General features: G+C 37.1%; 1 protein-coding gene across 4 annotated transcripts; it reads left to right on the top strand.

Annotated features, from left to right (window-relative positions):
• Positions 1 to 3,414: 3,414 nt before the first annotated feature.
• LOC115763515 (diuretic hormone class 2) lies at positions 3,415 to 21,516 on the top strand. Of its 4 annotated transcripts, none has more exons than XM_030706114.1 (5): positions 3,415 to 3,488; positions 3,595 to 3,703; positions 19,376 to 19,489; positions 20,265 to 20,387; positions 20,443 to 21,516. In XM_030706114.1, exons 3-5 carry the CDS (start codon positions 19,395 to 19,397, stop codon positions 20,576 to 20,578), a joined length of 354 nt encoding a protein of 117 aa, XP_030561974.1. In that variant the 5' UTR covers positions 3,415 to 3,488; positions 3,595 to 3,703; positions 19,376 to 19,394; the 3' UTR covers positions 20,579 to 21,516. The 4 variants fall into 4 exon arrangements, with proteins under 4 accessions (XP_030561974.1, XP_030561976.1, XP_030561973.1 ...); XM_030706116.1 differs by having other exon boundaries at positions 3,422 to 3,527; positions 19,376 to 19,486; XM_030706113.1 differs by having other exon boundaries at positions 3,422 to 3,527.
• The last annotated feature ends 604 nt before the right edge of the window (positions 21,517 to 22,120 follow it).

Genomic DNA, 22,120 nt, shown 5'->3' with positions numbered 1-22,120 from the left:
TTATTATTATTTTTATTATTATTATTATTATTATTATTATTATTATTATTATTATTATTATTGTTACTATTATTATTTAATTTTATTATTATTATTATTATTATTGTTATTATTATTATTGTTATTATTATTATTATTATTAGTATTATTAAAATTATTATTAATACTTTTATTATTATAATTATTATTATTATTATTATTATTATTATTATAAAATTATTTTTAAAGCACTACATAAAAACTAAATGAATGCGTGTGTGAAACTTTGACAGAAAATTTGCAACTTTTTCATTTCCTATAGGGTGAAAATTAATTAGACAGGTTTCTAATGAAAAATTCACCAATCTTGGATGGAAAATGCGTGTCAAGGGCTTAATGAAAGAAAGTTTGTTTTCCGGCCTCAAGATTTTCAACAAGACAAGACAAAAAAACAGCGGCCAGAGGTCGTTGATTTCAACTTTTGGTACTTACTCAATGGACAAGTGGGTGAAAAAATCTTAAGTAGCTTAAAATTGTAATCACAAAATTTGACAACGGCAACTTCGGGGAATACCCTCTAGTTATTATCATAATTGTAAAAACAATACTATAATTAACATTTTATATCATCACGCATTTTGTATTTTCAGATTGAAGCTGATTCACACCGAACCACTTGGAAACACTATATCATTGTACTTAACGGTACTCAATAGTACTCAATGGTACTCAGTGGAAAAAAAAACATTTGAATATTTTACTTACGGCATTCAGTTATGGGGCACTGCCAGCCGAAGCAACCTAAGATTGATTCAGATATTGCAAAACAAGGCACTGCTCATCGTTTCCAATGCACATATTTACCATGACAACGCTTCCACGTGTTCTCAAGATCCCATGAATCAGTGACGAGATAGCCAACAGCAGCAGCTGATATCTGCATAGACTCCACCTGCACAACAACAACCTAGCAGTTGGCCTGCTGGACAACTTCAACACCGCCAGAAGACTCAAGAGAGTACACCCGCCGAATCTTCCAAGGGACCGAAATTATTCAATCATTCCCCCTCCCACCACTCACCAACTTTAATAATTGCCGACGCGTGACAAATTTAAATAAAATGGTTCTTTTATCCCAAAAATAAATAATAAACAAGTAAGAGGTTCTAGTCGGGAGTTTCCGACTAGGGGATACCCTGAACCCTCTTCTTCCAACATAAAATGCATATATATATTCTATTTTAGAAGCTATTTGGCAAGTTTGGTGACTCTAACTCTTATTATTTACCAAAATTGCCCAAAAAACAGGATATCGATATAGATTTTTATCGATTGCTTGGAAACGAAGTAAGTTATCGATCATCGGAAACAAACTCGATCTGCGCGGGAACTAGGAGCCTCTACATCTAGGAGCTTCTACATTTCAAGTCTCTAGCTCTTATAGGTTCTGAGATCCTTGCGTTCATACATACGGACGGACGGACGGACATGGCTAGATCGACTCGGCTATTGATGCTGATTAAGAATATATATACTTTATGGGGTCGGAGATGCTTCCTTCTGCCTGTTACATACATTTGGATTTTGCACAAATACAATATACCCTTATACCCATTTTTAATGGGTTCAGGGTATAAAAATTTACATGCATGTCGGGCAAATTTTTAAATAAAATAATAATAACTAACAAACGAAACTTTTTGATACAAGCATTTCCCAACAGAGCATAGTAATTGATCTGAGCACAAGGGACGCCTAAACCCTTCTGGTTTGTCTCCAACTTGTTAACCGCAACTTCTGCTTAAAGATGTGCTTTTAAAAAGTCCCACATTTCTTATGCTATTCATAAGACTGCCTTTGATTATGGTCCAATCTGAACCTCAGTTCACGAGACAGTCAACTTAAATTTCATTTATCCAAACTTTTTCAATGCGACTGCGATCAGTAAATGGTTTTGTTTATACTAAAGACATTTCATTTCAGCCGTACATAATTTGGATACGGTCAAAAGTTCATATGAATCGAACTTCTATTCCAAGGCTCTGAAGAATTTACAGTATTATATTGCATATTTGTGCGCGCATTTATGTCAAGACCATTTACAATCTAGATTATGATAGAAGGATCTTCAATATACCCAGCGGATGCTATTTTCATTCATCGGAGATGTCTCCTTATAGAAATACATAAATACTAAATACGATAAATGCTATTCCGATAGTGCCAAAATATTGTCCATATGTTAGAAGCACAGGAGTCTCGACATTCGTGAGTTTGTTTAGTGAGAAACAAACCAATAACACAATACCCCAATCACAATGTTATTATCTATTAAATCTAGAGATCATGAGAGCCTGCCTGCATGATTTTGTGTTCTTTTATGAGAGATAGGATTTTCAGTGCTTGACCCATTGTAGACTTGGCTTTACAATTTTAACATTGATAAATTTCACAAAAAAAAACCCCATGACCTTATGCACATAGATGTTTAATGTTACCAGATAAGTAAAAGTTTGTATGCCAAAAAAATGGTCTGTCTAGATGAAATTGATAGCCCCGCTCTTAAGGGGATTAAGTATGAATAAACATGTAGGGAATGGTGTGATGTCAAATATTCAACATATTGTACAATACTAATTAGATAAGGACGATAATTAGCTTGCCAAAGAATTAATAAGCCAAAACTATTTGGCAACCATAGTGCCTGGGATTTATATTAGATTTCGGCTGACGGCTGCCAAATATGCAACTAATTGAAAATAATCTGCTTCTGATTAGATCGCTGGCTGATAAGATCGCGTGACATCGCGTACTATGTGCGATAATTGTGCGTAATTGCTATCTGATAAACTGATAAAGGAACGCACTCCGCGTCCAATGTCGCTGGCCCGCAGTCGTCCAGCGCTGGCAGCGACGCCATCACGCTGCACCACGTGTTGCACATTGCTCATACGACGTGTGGTCGTTCGCTCCCAACCAAATGGGGCAAGTACACAAACCCAACAATGACTGCGCACAATCATGCAGGCATCGTCAATGTTGTGGGCGTTCGTTATGTTACTCGTGCCATCGGCATTTACCTGACAGAACACACACACATACGCACACGCAGGCACAAATACACAGACACAAACATACACACGAAAGGCAGGCACTCCCACACACACGAAAGGCACACACACAAAGGCAGACAAACACGCACAAGCACGCAAGCACACACAAGCACACACGCACGAACGGCAGCACACACACACACACACACACACACACACACACACACACGAACGGAACACGAGCACGAGAATATACACGTACGACAACTCCGTTGAAATCTTTTGAATCCTCGTCCACTTTGATACGAACAGTGAAGCACGAAACGCTCGTATAAATCGCGTGTGCCTTGGCTGGCGATTTCACTTAGGTTTCGGTTCTAAAGCGGTGCAGTTATTCACGCAAATATCCTGAGACTTACATAGAGCAGCAGAGAGCAGGAACAAAAGCCAGCGACGGTGAACATTTGCAATTTGAAATCGCGCTATTAACTGCAGGTTTCAAATAATCTTCAAGTGCTTTTCACAGTCTTAACACATTTTTCTTGTTTCGTGTATTTTGCAGTGCGGTTTATTGCAATAATTAAGTCGTGACAATTTGAATATCATCCAAAGTTTTTAGCAGTCAACTGAAAACTTCTTTCATTTTTTTTTTTGCTCTATCTCAAAAAAGGGTGAGTTCAATTTTGAAATGTCCAAATTATGTTTAAGTCAATCCTTCTCTAAAGGAACGTAATGAATTTCATGGGAATAACTTTTTGTAGTAAGTTTTGTAAATCATTCAGTTGGACCTTTTTAATTGTATCGTATGCATGTTCGACAACTATAAAGGTGTTTTAAAATTTCATTTGTTTGTTCATTAACTTCGTTTTAATGGACCAGGATGTTCTTCTCTTTTTGTTTTTATATTATGGCTAATACTAGTTGTATGTCTTTGCAGCCCTTAAGTATATCTCGTAATGTTGTTTGCTCTTTTGGTGCTGTTTCTTTCTATATTTCTATTATTTTATATAAGCCATTAAAAAAAAACTCGTATATTTTCAATAATGTGTTCGGAAGTGAGCTATTAACAGATTGACGGCCAAGGAATTGCTTGTGGAGCTCCAATCTGTTCCAATAACATTAGAACAGCTTTGAAATTTCTTTAAGAACAGCATGCAGTTGTTTAGAAAATAGATCTCTTATACATAAAATAAAATATAACTGACTGGTATGCCCCGACCTTACCCGAACGAGGTTTTTTGCTTGAAACTTTAGACACGAATTTTCGGCACGTTTTCCTCTTGTGCAACATTTGTAGCTACACTTACGTGAAGTACCCCAATTTAAAAAGTATACAGATGTGCAGAGACCACAGCACAGCTTAATAAATGTTAAAAACTAATGTTGACAAAAAATCACTAGTTATTTTTTCTTTCTGTGTGATCGCGTACCACTTAAATTGCTCGGATGGTAAGTCTTAAGGTCCCGATGGATCTTAAGATTATTTAAAGGTCTGCCATAAGGAATACGTTTTAGCGACTTTAGTTATTCAACCCGAAACTTTTACTTCCTTTTCGATGGGCTTTAAATTTATTTCAAATATATATGTGAAACATACTTATCTTTAGGCGTGGAGTTCTAGATAGTAAGGGTACATTTAAATTTTCCAGGGGCGGTAATTGTTTGTAAAAGTTATATTTAGTTAAATGTAAAAAAGTTGCCATGGGCAAGGCCGGGAAATACCCGATAGTATCTCTTTATATAATGGGTCAAAGATTTGGCTGAAGTTTCGCGTTCAAATGTATTTCCAAAGATCTTTGTGAATTGCCCCCTTTGGATGTTAAATACGAATGAAAGGTTATAAGTTCGAACCCGATCAAACATATTTTCAAGGCCCTACATAAAAATGAAATGAGTACGTGTTTCAGCCATTTTGGAATTTCCACCCGCAACTGTGTGAATTTGGCGAAAAATTGCAAAAATTGTTGTTTATCATCGGTTTCAAGCTCATTTTTAAGAGATCTTTGTGAGAATTGAAAAATTGTGAGGATGAAAAATGCGGGTCAACGGTTTTATAAGAGAAAATAAATTCTTCGGCTTCAATCTTTTCACGATGAGACTAACATGTGCGGAAGCGGTTGATTCCAACATACGTTTATTTATTCGATGCACTTTAAGCACATATTTTTTAATAGACTTGGAGCTTAAGATGCTATGGGTAGATTTAAATTTTCCACGGGCGTGTATTTGGTGGAAAGGTAAAATCTTAAATGTTTGGCAAAAAACGTTCCACGGCAAGGCCAGGCAATATCCGCTAGTATTTATGTAAATCGTTTAATGAACTTTAAATTTGTTGGAGAAAAAGATAAAATCATGGTAAAAGTGCAAGTTTTCAAAAAGTTCATAAAGATACTCCAATATTGTCTGCCAAACGTCCTAAGCTCCTGCCAATCAGCCAGGCACACGCATGGTCCTTCTGCTAAATGTGTGCTCAGCCAAAGACATTTGTTCCTTCGCTGCCTTTTTGTCTGCTTAACATGGGATTTCGCCCATGTGACCCTTTTAATATCACAGAAATCTTCACTGAATATTGCTAAATTAAGGTCGGTTCGTACCTTTATTATTTTGCTCGTAAGTGGAAGTCTTTGGGATTATAGCACAAAATGCAAGCTTCAATAAGCGGCAGATTTGAAGTACACGTAATGTGCCTTTTAAATGTATACTTATTATGTAGCTTAAGGATAATAAGAGTAGCATGAGCTGCTTCCAGTTTGTTAAATTTTGCTTCTGATGAAACTGTCCAAAATCGACATACTCCACTAGTCTTTAGCTATCGTTTCGGTCTTACTTAAATGCAATGAAACACATGAACATGGCGGCAGGAATTAGATTATAATCGTTGGACTCATAAATATATGTGCACCGATACAATGCCCTGTGGCACTTTTTTATTAATAATTTTTTTCAATTTTATACCAAGAGTATCATTAAAAATATGGGCGCTTAAAAACAATTAATCTCACACTCCCAAGAAAAATAATTTTAATTAGGCTCACAACTTGATCCCCCGCTCAAAGGCATGCGACATACAATTTTAGACTTGAGTTTCATCTGAGATTCAGCTTAGTTTGGACTTGTTTTAAAAACTGCATAAAATAAATATTTTGGCAATATATAGCTTTCTCTGAAGCGATTATATATTTCCAAATTTAAAGTATGTAGCCTTAAAAGAAGAGAGCCAAGACGGACTTTGTGAACTGTAATTGAACTAGAAAAAAACCTGCTGTCGGCATATTACATCTGTAATATTTTTACTTGTTATGAGGCGTCTATTATCAATGTGCATAAAACTTAATGATATTATTTCGATTAAAGAATTCTTCTTCAGTAACTTGTACATTTTACGAAAAAAAGCAACATATATTCATATTTTAATAAATATTGAAAAAAACTTCTAACTTCGTTGCGAGTTTGGAGTAAGAATATAAAAACTCATTTGTCGAGCGATTCTTTTTATAGACCTATATAACATAACAGCTTAATGGAATCTGAATAAGATTTGGTAAAACTAACACAGATATTCTTATGGAAAAAGTTGTTCATAGCAAAACATTATTTTTGACATATATATGTAACATATAAATGTAACAAAGCAACGTATCTTAGTTTTATAAACACAGCTTTTAAGCTAATAGATAAGTTTGCATCAACTGGCTGTTGAAGCTGACCACGCCCCCTTGAATGCACATTTGATGAGAAAATTATAATACCCTCTACAAGGGTAAGCCAGACTGTGCCTAACATTTTCTTATATTGCTTTGAATGGTGGTATATTGTGGAGCTGCCGTTGTCGCTTTTAATTTTGTTTTCTTTAAATTTACTCAAATTAAACAATAATAAAATCACGTCAAGTTTTCCATTTCAATTCACCTTTGTTTAGCCCTGTTGAGCTTCCAAATTGTCCGGGACTGGGCAAAAATAACATGAGCGCATCTGCTTTTCACTGAAAACTTTTCCATTTTCAATTAGTTCGCAAAAACCCTGATAAAGTTTGCTGAGAATACCAAAAAACAGCAATTAAAAAACCTGTATAATGCTCAAGTTAAACGGTCAGCTACAAGACTCAACGAACTCACAAAAATTATTCAAGGCCCTGAAGTACCCCTTTTTAGTCTCGAATTAATTCCTCAGTTTTAAAACTATCGTCTTACTGTTGCAGGCAGTATATATGACGGAACCGGATCGGAATACCAAATATATATATATTTATTGGCATTTATAAGTCAGTGTGCTCTTTATGTATATGCAAAATCTTGTCAACATCTCATCATTATATCATATAGCTGTCATAGGAACAATCGGTCGAAAAATAATTTCTTGTATGAAAAAGTTGTTGGTTTATCAACATAACCTGTGGAAATTCCACATTTATTAGCAAAAATATGCTGATTACGTTACTTTATTAGCACTTTAGGAAGTATCTGTTCAAGATATTCCTTACCAAACTCAGCATTTACAAGCTTCACTATTCCCAGATGTCTGCAAATGTGTAGAAGGGTATTAAACCTTTGGCCTGCCGAAGATATCCTTATTTATCATTTTTCATCCAATCAAATTGTTCATGCAAAACTTTATGTATACGAAATTTTTATATGCAAAAATGCTAAATGAAATAGTAAACGCATGCTAGTTTTACCACTTCGGAAGGCAAAGCAGGAGCAAGACATGAAATCTTCGCAGCCAAAAGCAGATTTATTTTTATTTAATGTATCTTATTACCTCCGATATGTATATAATATTCATAAATGAATGAATAACATGTAAGTTGTATTGTTATATTTTATCACCATTAAAGCATTCATGGGACTCCGCCCTAAAAATCACTCAAGATTTTAATTCAAGCTGCGTAAATTTATCAAGGGCTTTGAGATACGAGGACATGTCTATTGCATGCCCTTTACAATGGACCTCGGTGCGGGGAATACACAACCACACACACATGCACACACACACACACACAGATGTTGATAATTTAACATAGAGTTTAAATTTCTAACCAGTTACTTATGAGTCGAGCTTTGCTGCATTTGTCGCAAATTAATATTTCGCTAGCTATCCGAATTGTGAAAGTTAACAGAAATTTGGAAATTTTAACTTTTATTTACTCCATGGTCCTATCACGACTCCTTTGTGACATTTTAAGGTATATTGACCAATTTACTGCTAGATTATTATGATTCTGGACAACGAAATACATGCTTTTATGCAGAGGAGCTTTTCGGGTTTCGAATTGTCCACGACTTGTGCAAAACAAATGTTTATATCTAATTAGATGATTTTATGAGCCGACTTGGAAATTTATACTGGCGGGACGTAAAAGTTAATAAAGAGCCATTTGGGTCATTAATGGAATATATGAAATGACAAAATGAGTTTCTTTTATTAGTCATGAAGCTCGTTTGCACAAACTAAGTGTACAAGTCGGGAAATATCCTATTAAATATATATGGGATTCCAAATATTTTAATATAATTTTTTCATGAATTTTCTCCAATTAGTGGGTATACATTTTTGATTTTTCCGGAAAATTGAATGAGAAGTTTTTCATTAGACTCTTTTGTATTATTTAAAGTAAACAATAACCAATGGACACAATTTGTCCTTATAGCTACATTTTTTAACTTGTATGTTCTTTTATCTGAAGTTTTTACTAAATCCAGGCCTGCAGATAATCTGCTAATGCTGGCCGAGCAATTTACGGGCGTGCCTGACTAGGAGATACTCTTTACCTTTTTGAGAATAGACAAATATTATACAGCACAATAAGATCTAAGCTTACAATTTTGGCAAGATCCATTGAGAATCACAGAAGTTATTGCCAAACTTCGTGGCATTGAATTTCTGTATACTACTTTACTTTACTTCAATTATTTTTCTGAACTAAATTCAAATTCAAGCAGCTTGGTCGGTTGAAGGGAGCTCGAAACCGACAGATGGCACTAACTCTTCTATTAAAAAAATAATTGATTTAGACGTGTTTCACACTTTTCGCAAAATCTGCACCGCTTTAATGAAAAATGCGGGTGAAAGGTCATAAGGGCAAAGTTTTAAGTTTTGCCCGAACTTATTTTCAAAGGCGCATTTAAAAATAAAATTAACACATGTTTTAACAGTTTTGCAAGTTTTTGAAAATTTAACGGAAAATTAGTCTTTAAACTCTTCTTTTTTTTTTTAAAGATCAGTCTGAGAATTTTTTTTGACACGATTTCGCAAAGTTCAGCGCCTTTTGATGCAAAATTCGGGCTTAATTATAAAAAGTTTATTTTTCGTTTTCAAAATTCTCTCTCTCCACAAGAGAAACATGGGCGAAAACTGTTGATATCAACATTTGATTCTTTATTTGATTCACTTTAAATATAATATAAATTGAAGTGGAGTTCGAGATGGTACGGATAGATTTTAATCTTCCACGGGCTCAAATTCTCAAATTTTGAGCACGTTTCACGGGCAAGGCCGGGCAATATTCGCTGATTATAATAACCCTCTGAGGGACGGCGAGTAGATCGAACCTATACAATAGCATTTCATCTGATTTAGATATATATACAAATGGACTTTCGAAAAATTTGGGTACCACATATTAATTCTTTTATAGATTATTCTTAGAAAATGCATTTGATGCTGATCGGTCGAAGCTTTGCGGATTTGCAGCAACTTTTAGGCACGTTCATAGTGAATTTTCTTTAAAGTAAGTTTGCTTTCTTTTTGCTCTTTCTTTCATACCTGATGCTTTGTGAACGTAATACCCGCTTAGGTTGATATAAAAATATTTAATTTAAGCGCAGACCATAAATGTTGAACAATTTCTTAAACCGAATTTATTACAAAATGCAAACATTGTCATACAAACAATTTGGAAGCCTTTAAGCAAACAAGAAGAAAACCACATAATCCCTGAGCACTGGCTGAGGGTCAGAGCGAGGAGGGAGCAGGCCAGGGGCCGGGATAAGAGACGAGTAAATGCATGCCTTATCACTGGGGACTGGCATTTTCCTGGTGCCACTCAGTGGCGAAATTTCCATGGCTGTGGCAAAGAAATACTTATGAAAAATGTAACAAAAAATACACTTTTAATGCGGATAAATATTTGCGAAAAGAAGGCATAAGTGAAAATGAATGTTGTTGATATGCTTTTACTCAAACAATTTTAAAAAATCGCAGTCTCTTCATATTACCTTGGACTCTACGTCTATTTGAAAATATATTTAAAGTCAAATCGAATAGCCTTGTGGTGAGCATGTTGAAGCCGAAAAATAAAGTTTGGTTTTATTTGATAGCTATCGCCACAATTTTAATGCAATTGTATTTTTGATAACACAAATATTCTTTAGCGCAAAAAAATATCCTGTGGAAAATTTCATCAAGATTAAGTTGTGATTAAGGTGTGACACAAGTTTTTATACCATGAATCCATTTAAAATGGGTAAAAAGGGTATAATATATATGTGCAAATGTACGTAACAGGCAGAAGGAAGCATCTCCGACCCCATCAAGTATATATTTATCTTGATCAGTATCAACAGTCGAGTCGATCTAGCCATGTCCGTCTGTCTGTCTGTCCGTCTGTCCGTATGTATGAACGCAAGGTTTTCTGAACCTATAAGAGCTAGAGACTTGAAAGAAGATGTAGGTGCTCCTAGTGCCTGCGCAGATCGAGTTTGTTTCCGATAATCGATAACTTGACCTGTTTCCAAGTAATCGATAAATATCGATATCGATATACTGTTTTTTGGGCAATTTTGGTAAATAATAAGAGCTAGAGTCACCAAACCTGGCATGTAGCTTCTAGAATAGTATATATATTTGCATTTGGTGTTGGAAAAAGAGGGTTCAGGGTATTCTCTAGTCGGCAGCTCCCGACTAGAACCTCTTACTTGCTTCTTTCTAAAACGTATTGTTGTTAAGGCTGTCGATAAAAGGCAAGTAGGTTTCGATGCATTTAATTTTTAAACGAGCTGCATTTGGTGTTGGTGGAAGAGGGTTTAGGGTATTCCCTAGTCAGGAACTGCCGCTTAGAACCTCTTCATGTTTTTGTTTCACATGTGTAGTATTGGAATTCTATAAAGTATATTTGAGTTAAATTCCTGCCATAAATGTTAAAATATTTATATAATGAATTTTTAACCAAATGCAAAATTTGGCATACAATTAATTTGGAAGCTTTCAAACGAAGCCCAACGACATCGCTGAGCACTGAAGGATGGGCAAGGTGGGGTGGAAACCGGAGAGGGGACAAAGTATACATGGCGGAGGCAAAGAAATGCAACATAAAATACTTTTTAATATGGATAAATATTTGCGAGAAGTCATAAAGGCATTTTAATGAAAATGAATAATGTTGGTATGCTCATACTCAAACCGTTCTCTTCAGTAATGATATTGCTCGACAGAACATATAGGTTATAGTTACCCCTTTCATTCTTTAAACATTTTAAAGCGTTAAATATGGCACCAGAAGCTCCACAGCGCAATAGTGTACATCGACATTAGCTTTTCCATTAGAGGGGGCGGGGACAATAAGGGAAAACTGTTCGAAAATCTACATACCAAGTTTCGTTTATCAAGCTCTTATTGTACTTCAAACAAACGAAGCTTCCTGTTAATCAAAATTATTTTAAAATGGAATGAAATATCCACATAATTCTTCTGCTTATGATATAAAAGAATATAATTTTTGAATTTCTAGAATCTGGTTTATATTATACTATCTATACTATACATATAGTTTGCCTAAGCTGACCTCGCATGACAATTAAAATTGACAGGCAGCTGGTTTTAGACTGCAGTAGGGTCTTACACGGCGTAACTGTAGGGTCACAGATGACCACACTGGAATACCGAGCAGAAATAATTGTAAAGGATGATATTTTACGAAAACTGGAATTTGCGCTAGTAGATTTCCAGCATTGTTAACTGACACGGACTGGCAAGTAATAAACGAGATATATGTAGATTTATCCACCCAGGGACCTTAAACAAGAGTAGGTTACACAAAAAATTGGGTTAGTTTTGCTCAAAGACATTTTGGGGTTTCGACTTTTTATACGAACTGCAAAATACATCTTGTGGTGCCTTCATTGTTACAAAATATCTTACGAAATGCATATCTGATATAAGTGAGAGTAAAAACATTCACATCTTAAGAAGAAATTCAGTGAAAAAAGTTATCCATTGGATATTTGAATATGTGAGGTTGAAAGTTTCTTTCCGATTTGGAGAAAGTTGTATTAACAACGCTTGGAAAACATAAACAAACGTATGTCAATGGGATTTTGCATACAATACCGGCGACAATTGAGAGCGAGCCAGAAATTGGATCTGCGTTTGACATTGGAGCATGGCATCTGGGACTGGAAGCTGCACTGAGACTTGAATTGCGACAGAATGTTTATCAAGATTGCGCCTGATGCCCTACGACAGTATCATAAAGCAATAGTGAAACAGAAACGACCCGAGCATTGCCTCGATATGCCCTGGCAACATGTAAGAATTACAAAATCCTCAACAGGAGCGGGCAAGCAGTTAGTAAAAGTTTGCCGGCATATTTTGCCGCACACAGACTCATGCGTCGCTTACGTTTTTGTCGCCAAAAGCATAGTTTGCCCATTATTTAAATATTTTGCCAGTTTTGTTTCGTCTTGTGACGCGTTTGGGCCCGGTGAGCGTGTGTGGCTTGTTGTGACGTTCGAAAAGTTTTAAACATCAGGTTTGTGTTTTGAAAAAAGAAGAAAGTATTTTTCATTTTGTTTGACTATTGATTCAAATGAATCATGAACTTTCATTAAAGAAGCACAGACCCTGAGCTAAATACAAGAGTCTGAGTTAGTTTGCTGTCAAAATGTTCAATTTTCCAATTCGAAAAACAAATGGAAGCACTTTTGTTACAGCTCATTTGTATAAACCCTAGATTCTACTTTATTCCCATAGCTGCTTTTGAAACATTTGTAAACCATTTCAAAGGCTGAAAACAATTCAAATGTATGCAACAATTCAAATCACCTGCGGCTAATTCACAAAAATGCTCACTTTAAATAAATAAATAAACAATTCGCAAACGAATTCCCAGTGGCTTGCAGTCCGGTCAAAACCTGTTGCCTGGCTTTTAATTTTCGATTTGCTGTGCGTTGAAAACCTTCGTACAATTATCTTAATCTGTGTCGGACATTTTTCGCAAAATTTTCCTACATTTGCTAAAAGGCGGCTCGAGGGGGACGGCAAGCTACGGCCAAATCTTAATAAAAGTATTCCTTGGGTCGCAATGAATTTTTAAGTTAATGCAAAGAGCGCCAAGGTAGCTGCTCACATTGACGGCGGTTCAAACCCAATGCCCAACATCACGACTTTAGCTCAACTCGACTCCCACAGGATGCTGTTGTCGGCTCAACGCTCCTGTTGCGTGCGATGCTTTTAGCCTCAAACGTTCTCTTCCACATCATTGTCTTAACTCGGTTTTCGTGTACCAGCCTGCCCGGCACGTCGCTCCTCTGCGGCCTGGCACACAACTTGGAAGCGGTATGTGAGTTAGGACAACAATTTTTTTTTTATTTTCGGCGTTTGGGCAGCGCGTGCTTTGCCTGCTTGTCGTCGTACCTCTTAGGTCTCGTCCTCGAAACGCTTTGAAACTCTCGCATGCATAAGACTTACATTTCCCAAGGCTAGGTCCACGATTCGGGGCAACATTAGAGGTCGTAATTACTTGATGTCAGTTTTACTTAAGTCCGTAAGTGAAAGTTAAAGCCTTGAGTGTCCAGCCCTTGACGATAGAGTTAAGAATTATGAATATAAAGCAAGATAACTCTGCATACAAACACATACGTATTTATATTTTGTATTATTAGTAACTTTTTCTAATTAACCATGCTTGATATATATGTACTATTCAAGAAACTATAGATCCAGTATGTTGACTGTAGCTCTTCAAAGTTAAGGGACTTGCGCAACAAACAGGATTTCGATATCGATTTTTATCGATTGCTTGGGAACTGGGCAAGTTATCGATTACCGGAAACAAACTCGTGCTGCGCTGGCACTAGGAGGAACTGCGTTCCAATTTTCAAGTCCCTAGTTCTTTTCATACGGACGGACGGAAAGACAGGCAAACATGGCTAGATCGACTCCGCTATTGATGCTTATCAAGAATGTATATACTTGATGGTATATATCTGCCTGTTTCATACATTTGCACAAATTAGACCCTCTTTATCCATTTTGTGGCTTGGGCGTGGCAGTTAATTAGAGTTATTCGTGAGACCTTTTCTGATTTCTTTCAATCCCGACCGTCGCTGTCGCGCAATTGACAGTTCGAGCAAGTAAAATCAGAGAAAAATCAGAGAAAATAAAATGGCTTGCGACTTCCGAATCCGAATGCGAATCCATATTAATTCTACCGCTGCGGCATGAACGACTCGTTTGCTTAATTTGACAAACGGAATAATTTGATAAATATCTAAAGACTCAGCAGGCTGCCGCTTTCAGTCGAGCAGCCCCCCGCAGTCGCCTTTGTTGCTTATTCAATAAGCATCCAATTACAACGCGGCACGAACTAGCTCGGCAGCTCCTTAGTTTGTACGCCTGGCAACACGGTCGTATACGCAATTTTTCATTTGCTATTACGCGCATAGATAATTCTCATAATTGTTTTTGTTTGTCTGCCCTGACGTTTGTGAATTAGCCTACATATTATTCGACTCTCGCACTCCAAATGAAGCCGACTCGGCTAGCTTTAAGAGAAACAACAAAATTCAAATAAAGCAGCAAATCACGTGCTGCTCTCGTATTTTCCTTCTCGCCCGAAACCAAAACTTATATCAGCTAGAAATTGAATGACCCAAATTCAATTTCAGACTTGTGGCCCAAGTCCACATCGATACCTAACCCCACACCTAAGTCTATAAAATCATAAGTACGTTTTCAGTTACCAGCACAGCAGGTGTCCGGCCACATTCGCACATCCGAGCAGGGCGAGAATGTCGCTGGGGCCGGCAACTGGCGAGTCGAGGTGTTGACTATAATCAACGCAATGCAATTTCAATGTCTGCGTGTCCTATTTCTCTTTGGCCGGAACAAACCGCACCCAAGGCACACTGTCAACAATTTAAGGCTGAGCTGCACCTAAATTTATATTTAACACACTGGACACTAAGTAAAGAGGAGTCTATTAGTTTTGAGTGAAATTTGTAATGCACAAATCTCTTCGTTTGACTGCTAGATTACTGATTTTATTTAAGGGATCATAGTGCAATTTCATCCATGCTTAAAGAATAGGAATATATATCTCCCACAGTCTGATGCTGCTGTCTACAGTTTTGGCAACACTCACCTCACAATCAAAAAGGATATTTTCATAATTTTACAGCTATTAAAAAGGCATTGCGTAGTGGGTCTGATATTCGCACTTGTTTCACCTTTTTTTTGTCACGAAATGTGCTTTGCTTATGTTAGAAAGAAGTCTTTGGTATTGGGTGTCATATTGGTCCGCCCGCCTGTGTGTTTCTTTACGTTTGTCTTTATCGAATTTTATATAGGCAGCGAAAAGATAAAACGAGCGCTGGATTAAGTCGAAACTTATTAATATTTTACTATAATATTTCAAGTACAAATACTTATAAATATGTCTCTTTTATACTCGCTCACAAAGCAAAAATATTATATCCGGCTTGGCAAAGTCAACTGCCAGCTCCTGTGCTACAGGCAAATTTTTGTCTGCGCTATTTAAGTTAAAGTTAGAGTTGGAAATTTAGACATCTAATGAGGCAAATAAGAATAAATCGACGTGTCTTAATTTATATACAACATGCGACAACAATAATTTAGCTTGTTTCTATTTGAAAACAGAGAAATACAGAATACAAATTTAAGCTATAAGCTCATTAGGAAATGAAACTCAAATTCAATAAATATGCAAAAATTAAGGTTACAAACATATATTTTATAAATTTAACTAACAGCAAGTAATGCTCTAGTCGGGAGTGCTCGACTAGGAGATACCCTGAACCTTCTTAAAACATTTATATTGATGTCAAATTTTGTGACACTAGCTCTTATCGATTCATATCGATTGCTTGGAAATGGGGTACATTTTCTACTATCCGAAACAAACTCGTACTGCCCAAGCACTAGGAGAACCTACGCTTAAGATATCAAGTCTATAGCATTTATAGGTTCTGAGATCGACGCTTTCATACATACGGACAAACCGACAGGGGAACATGGCCAGAACGACTGGAAACAAACTTGTACTGCGCTGGAGGACCTACGTTCCTATTTTCAAGTCTGTTGCTCTTATAGGTTCTGAGATCGTTGCGTTCATATATGCGGAGAGACGGACAGACAGACAGGCAGACGGACATGATCAAGAATATATATACTTTATCGGGTAGGAGATGCTTTCTTCTGCCTGTTACATACATTTGCACAAATACATTATACCCTACTTACCCATTTTTATTGGGTTCAGTGTATAAATTGCCAAAACGAACCTTATGAATGTTCTAGAATTATTGCAACATACATATACTATATATTAGATTGGGAGTTTTTGGTACCATTGAAATGATGATTCTTTTCAGTTGAGTGCTGTCAAATAAAAAACTGTTGGCATTTGCGCTTTGTTAGCTTCAAGCGTCATTTGACCATACTATCAGCTGCATTCTACAATTAATCGCCTGGCACTTGGATAGCTGAGAGCATAAAATTCGAATGACTGAGTCTTGGCAGCGAATCGTTCAGTGTCAGCGTCAAAGCGCCGTGGAAACGAGGAGACGCACACATCAGTCGATAGATTCGAGTAGAGTGCAAGGCGGAGATGGATTAGAAGTTCCACCCAATTCACGTATCCGGCTGGTTATGAAAACTCGTGTCATGCAACGGCTCGAAGGGGGAGGGTAGAGCTGCGTGTTTGCTGCAGACAAACATTATAAATATTTAGTTATTGTGCACTGACCTAACAATTGTTGAATATCTGCTTGTTTGAGCGCAAATATTATTATATGTTTATTATTTTCGGATAATTTGTATTTGCGTAGCAGCTAAGCCTTTAAGGCTTGTACACAAACACAAATGGACGATTGTGACCAGCTCACGGTTGAATATCAGCGCCACGAGCAAACAAATGTACACATTTATCTGTATATATAAAAAATAAATCGAAATTTATGTGCGCAGCGCTTTACACTTGGCTGGGCCGTAACTGGTACCGTCACCCAGGGCGTATGCGTTATATATATTTATGGACTACTCATTATGGCCGCGTGGTCGGTCGGCCATAAATCAAATGCCAAAATGATTGATAAACGGATGGTCAGACAAGCGCACTCATTCATATGCCCATCGCTTCACTGAACTGTCGCTGGAGCTGTCTAATAATCACACACCAAATACCCATAGCCATAGCGCGGCAATCATACGCACTCTGATCCCACGGCATACAAAAAAATGGAAACAAAAGAACATACTAGTTGCTCTTGTTTCATAGTCAAAAGTAACCGACTAAATGATGCCCTGTAAGCGTTAAAATTGAACTCAAAGATTGAGATAGATGTAAGCCGAAATTTTAGAACACAAAACTACAAGCACAACCTTTCTTTTCGATATACGCCAAATTGTTAATAAATATTTTTAAGATATTAAAAAAAGTTCCTAATAGCTTATAGCTTGAATTTTTTAGGCAAGTGCCTGGGTACAGGGTATGAAAAAGCAGCTGGGATGCACGGAACTTGTCCGGCGTTGCGTAAAATCCCTTTATTACTATATTTGCAGAAAGTGTATTTGATGAGCATTCATACTTGTTGCCCTTTTTATCGTCCAGCTTCGCAAAGGACACACGCATCCAACAACCTGTGGCTTCGCATGGCCACAGCAAACAGGCAAACGCTTGTGCAATAAAACGTAATCACAAATTGATCTTATTGTGTGTGTGTGTGTGGTTTCGCTTGGCTTTTATTTTCAAATGCTTGTCCAATTTATTTGATTCGAAATCTGCCTTCAAATGGCTTAATAGTCGCAGCGGGTAGGTGAAACCGGCACGTTTTTTTTATCTGCAACTGGCAACTGTTCCCTGATGGCACACAAGTTCTTGGCCTTTCTTTGCCAGATGCGAGTCCAAGGTTAAAGAAAAGTTTCCCCATTTTTCCGTAATAACAGCCCCCGGTGGCCAGAGCAATCGGCAGTCGTAATTGTCCACTCATGCGTTTGACATTGTTTTGCAGTTGACCTCTTTCAGCTTTAGTCCGTTCTCCTAAATAGCGGCTAATTAGTCGGCCGTAGTTTGTCTTTGTACTAATTGAATTAATTGAAGGTATGAAGTATAGAAGTAAAGCTCATCGCATTACCTTAATGTCATTAGATTTTGGTTTGGTTTTCAAATTATTTCAAAAGTCGAGAGTCGTTCTCATACAAAACGAATTTGCAAAGTGATATTATTTACTGAAAATAATTACTTATTTAGAAAAAATGTTGTCATTACCATTAGAAATCATTTGAACCATGCTGGATTTATTACCACCGATGCGCCGCCCGTACTAATGACATTGGCTCCATCACAGGCAATCAATAACATGTGGGATGACAAAATTCGCTCGTCTATCAATGAAAATGCACTTGAAAAGTGCATGTCCCTCGGCAATTTCTGACAAACGACCGGAGTGCCAGATGAGTTAGAAGTCAGCAGCGGGCACAGGACGGGTCCAGTGAGTCAATTCATTTGTCTGACTTGTAGTGGGAGCTGTTGTCGACCTGGCTGACAAGGGTGTATTGTTACCGGGTGATGTCAGAGAAATGTCACAGAGCTGTTAAACTTTTGCAACTGTAAACATAACAGTGACAACAGTATTAAGGGGCACGACCAGGACAGGCCGATGACAGGAAGTGCTGAATGCAAAACGCAGAGGAGCAGCTGTTATGGCCACTGCCATCATCTGGCTCTGCTGCAGTCAAATGGACAAACGGAAGTCAAGAAGAGAAGGGGAGAACAGCTGGTGGGGGGGAAGAAGGAAGAGTCGCTGCCAGGGCACCGGCTTCTGCTTCGTTGAGCAGTTAATGAATCACTTAATGGGAAATGGTATTCCTGTGACTTCCGTTTGTGTCCGTTGGAGGGGATGCCTCAGGTCGGGCTGAAATTATACCTGTACAGCCCTCTCGATCGATTTTTAATTGTTGCCTCGGTGCTATGTGTCGGCTAGCATTGCTTGAGGCTAGTTGCCCATTCGCAAGTTGGCCAGTTTTAATGGGTTTCGTGTGCCTGAAAGATTCAAATACTTCTTTAATCAGATATTTATTATTATGGCTTGTTCTGTTTCTTCTTTCAGCTAATAAAATCGCAACGCAATGATGACAAATAGATTCGCTTGCTGCGCCTTCGCATTGATGACCGTCTATCTACTGGCAATCTCGAGGACCGATGCTGCACCCATGCCCAGGTAGTTGTGGAATTACCTCATTTGCCACAAATTTTTCTTTTTAGACAGTTTCGCAGACGTCGCCTGCATGAACTAATTAATTTCTGGCACTTTGGCTGCGAGTGCTGCAAAAATATTTGCGGAAACCAATTGCCAGAGTTTGTTCAGAGTCTGTGTGTGTGTTCGAGGCGTTCAGCCACACAGAGCATTATAAAAGGCAAACAGAGATATGGAGGACTTTTTTGACATCGGCTGCGATGATGAGGCCAATTTCGACAGCAAATGTAGGAGATGTGCCTGGATGGAAGCGCATGTCCTTAGTCATTTTCAGGGCATTTCCTTTTTTTATGTGCCTTTTTTCACTTGGCTGGTAGAATATTTAATTAACTGAATGTAAACTCTTGCTGATGTGACAGTTTTAACAGCAAACGTGTTATATATGTATTTTGTAAATCGCACCAAGGAGAACACTTGAAATAATTAAAATCTTGTTTCAAATGTGTATGATTTACCTACGCAGACATCTTGACCCATTTAAATAATGTGAAAGTTCTTTTAATGGGCAACTGCTCAAATGGAAAATGACATTCATTAACTTTGACGAGTGGGCGAGCGGCCGCCTTTCGATTTCCATGCAAATGCAAGATATGAAGCGAATGTCAATTACAAGCAAAAGTAATTAGAGGCCCTGATTATTTAATTATTTGTGCCGAATTGTACCTTTAAGTTAATTATTCAATAAATTTGACAAGCAGGAATTTAAGGAATTATAGTAATGTTAATATATATCGCCTCACAGTCAAAGTGCCAACGGCGGCTATGGCGCCTACAACGAGCTCGAAGAGGTGCCGGACGACCTTTTGATGGAGCTGATGACACGCTTCGGTCGCACTATAATACGAGCACGTAACGATTTGGAAAAGTAAGCTTAAAGGCATAGTTTTAAGGCTCTTGTATTCAATCCTGCTCTTTGTTAGCTCGAAGCGCACCGTGGACTTTGGATTGGCGCGCGGATATTCCGGCACTCAGGAGGCAAAACATCGCATGGGCCTGGCTGCAGCCAACTTTCCCGGCGGACCAGGTCGAAGGCGACGATCCGAGACCGATGCTTAAATGGGCGATGACTATGACCACGATAATTTCTGACTAAAAAAACGAATTCCTTAAAAGCTACAAGAAATTAACAACGGATATTGTTACGATTTCCACTGACTTTATTCTAATGTGAAATTAAAGGCGTTTGCCAAAACTTTTTGCAATCAGTTTAACTAAAACCCATTCAATTACGTTACTATTGATACTTCCTATAACGCATTGTATATACATATTAATTGGAATTTCTATGTATCACATACATACAAGTGAGGTGTGCTATATCCGATTATACGCGTTTTAGTTTTAAAACATTTGAAAAAGCGTTAAATTGTTGCTCCACTGTTGAATGAATTTATGCACGCTCAATCTTTAAGTATTAAGATCATAATCCACTCTCGCTCTCTCGCTCGTCTTAATGCCTAAATACAAATATAACCTATTTAGTAAAATGTAGAAACAAGTACAATACAAGCTATAACAAAATTGAACTGTAATTAAACTCGCGCAAAAAATCTTTTAATAGGTATGCCTTAGTCTTAACACACAACATATGTATACACACCCACATATATACATATATATAACTATATCTGTATCTATATATATGTAAGTATGCACATGATAGTTGCCATAGGCAACATATTTGCTGGATCCCAAGTCAAAGAAGTGCAAGTTAGTTTCCCGCTTACAAGTTGAGTTAATAAGTATATGAGAAATAAAAAATATTTTATTGTGTCACTTGAAAATCTCGTTTTATATTTTGATCATGAGCTAACCTACCATTTATAATTATGTACGAACTGTTTTGGGCTTGAACAAATTTAACCGAACCAACAACTTTGAACTTCTTTAGCCATTTGCTGCAGCTTGGAAGCACTTCCTGTAGATAGATTTAAGAGTTTGCGACGCATGCATCAAATATCTAAGAACGTACGCTTGCATATGTACTTATATATATATATATATAACTATATACGGATTATTGTGTCTATTAATAACATATATACATTAATATCCTAATGGACAAGATTAAATAAATTTACGTTTAGAGAAACATAGCATGATGTTGTGATAAATTCGTGTTATTTTTTGTGGCAAGAAATCAAATGTGGGCTCTACTCCAGCCTCTAGCTCTTATAGGCTCTGAGATTCTTGCGTTCATATATGGACAGACAGACAGGCGGACAATGATGCGGATCAAGAATATATATACTTTATGGGGCCGGAGATGCTTTCTTCTGCCTGTTACATACATTCGCACAAATACATTATACCCTTTTTAACCATTTTGATTGGGTTCAGGGTATTCAAGTTTTGAGGCACATAGTTTGAGCAAATTTAATCCCGCAAGTAATACAAAAACGAGAGCACTATTCAGAAATATAGTTTTGATTTGAAAACATTGTTGTGAAGTGAAACGTACCACATACATATATGTATACTATCTACTTCACGTTATGCTTTAGGATATAGTTCCTATATAAATATTATAAGACTTGAGTTATGTTTTCCCTAATACTCTTTAAGGTAGTGTCACTTACGCTCTGGATAAAAAGTAGG

Source organism: Drosophila novamexicana, unplaced genomic scaffold (assembly GCF_003285875.2).
Source record: "Drosophila novamexicana strain 15010-1031.04,08,12 unplaced genomic scaffold, DnovRS2.1 tig00000739-arrow-arrow-pilon, whole genome shotgun sequence".
In the NCBI taxonomy this organism is placed as follows: Eukaryota; Metazoa; Arthropoda; class Insecta; order Diptera; family Drosophilidae; genus Drosophila; species Drosophila novamexicana.
This window is presented reverse-complemented; position numbering and strand designations above follow the sequence as displayed.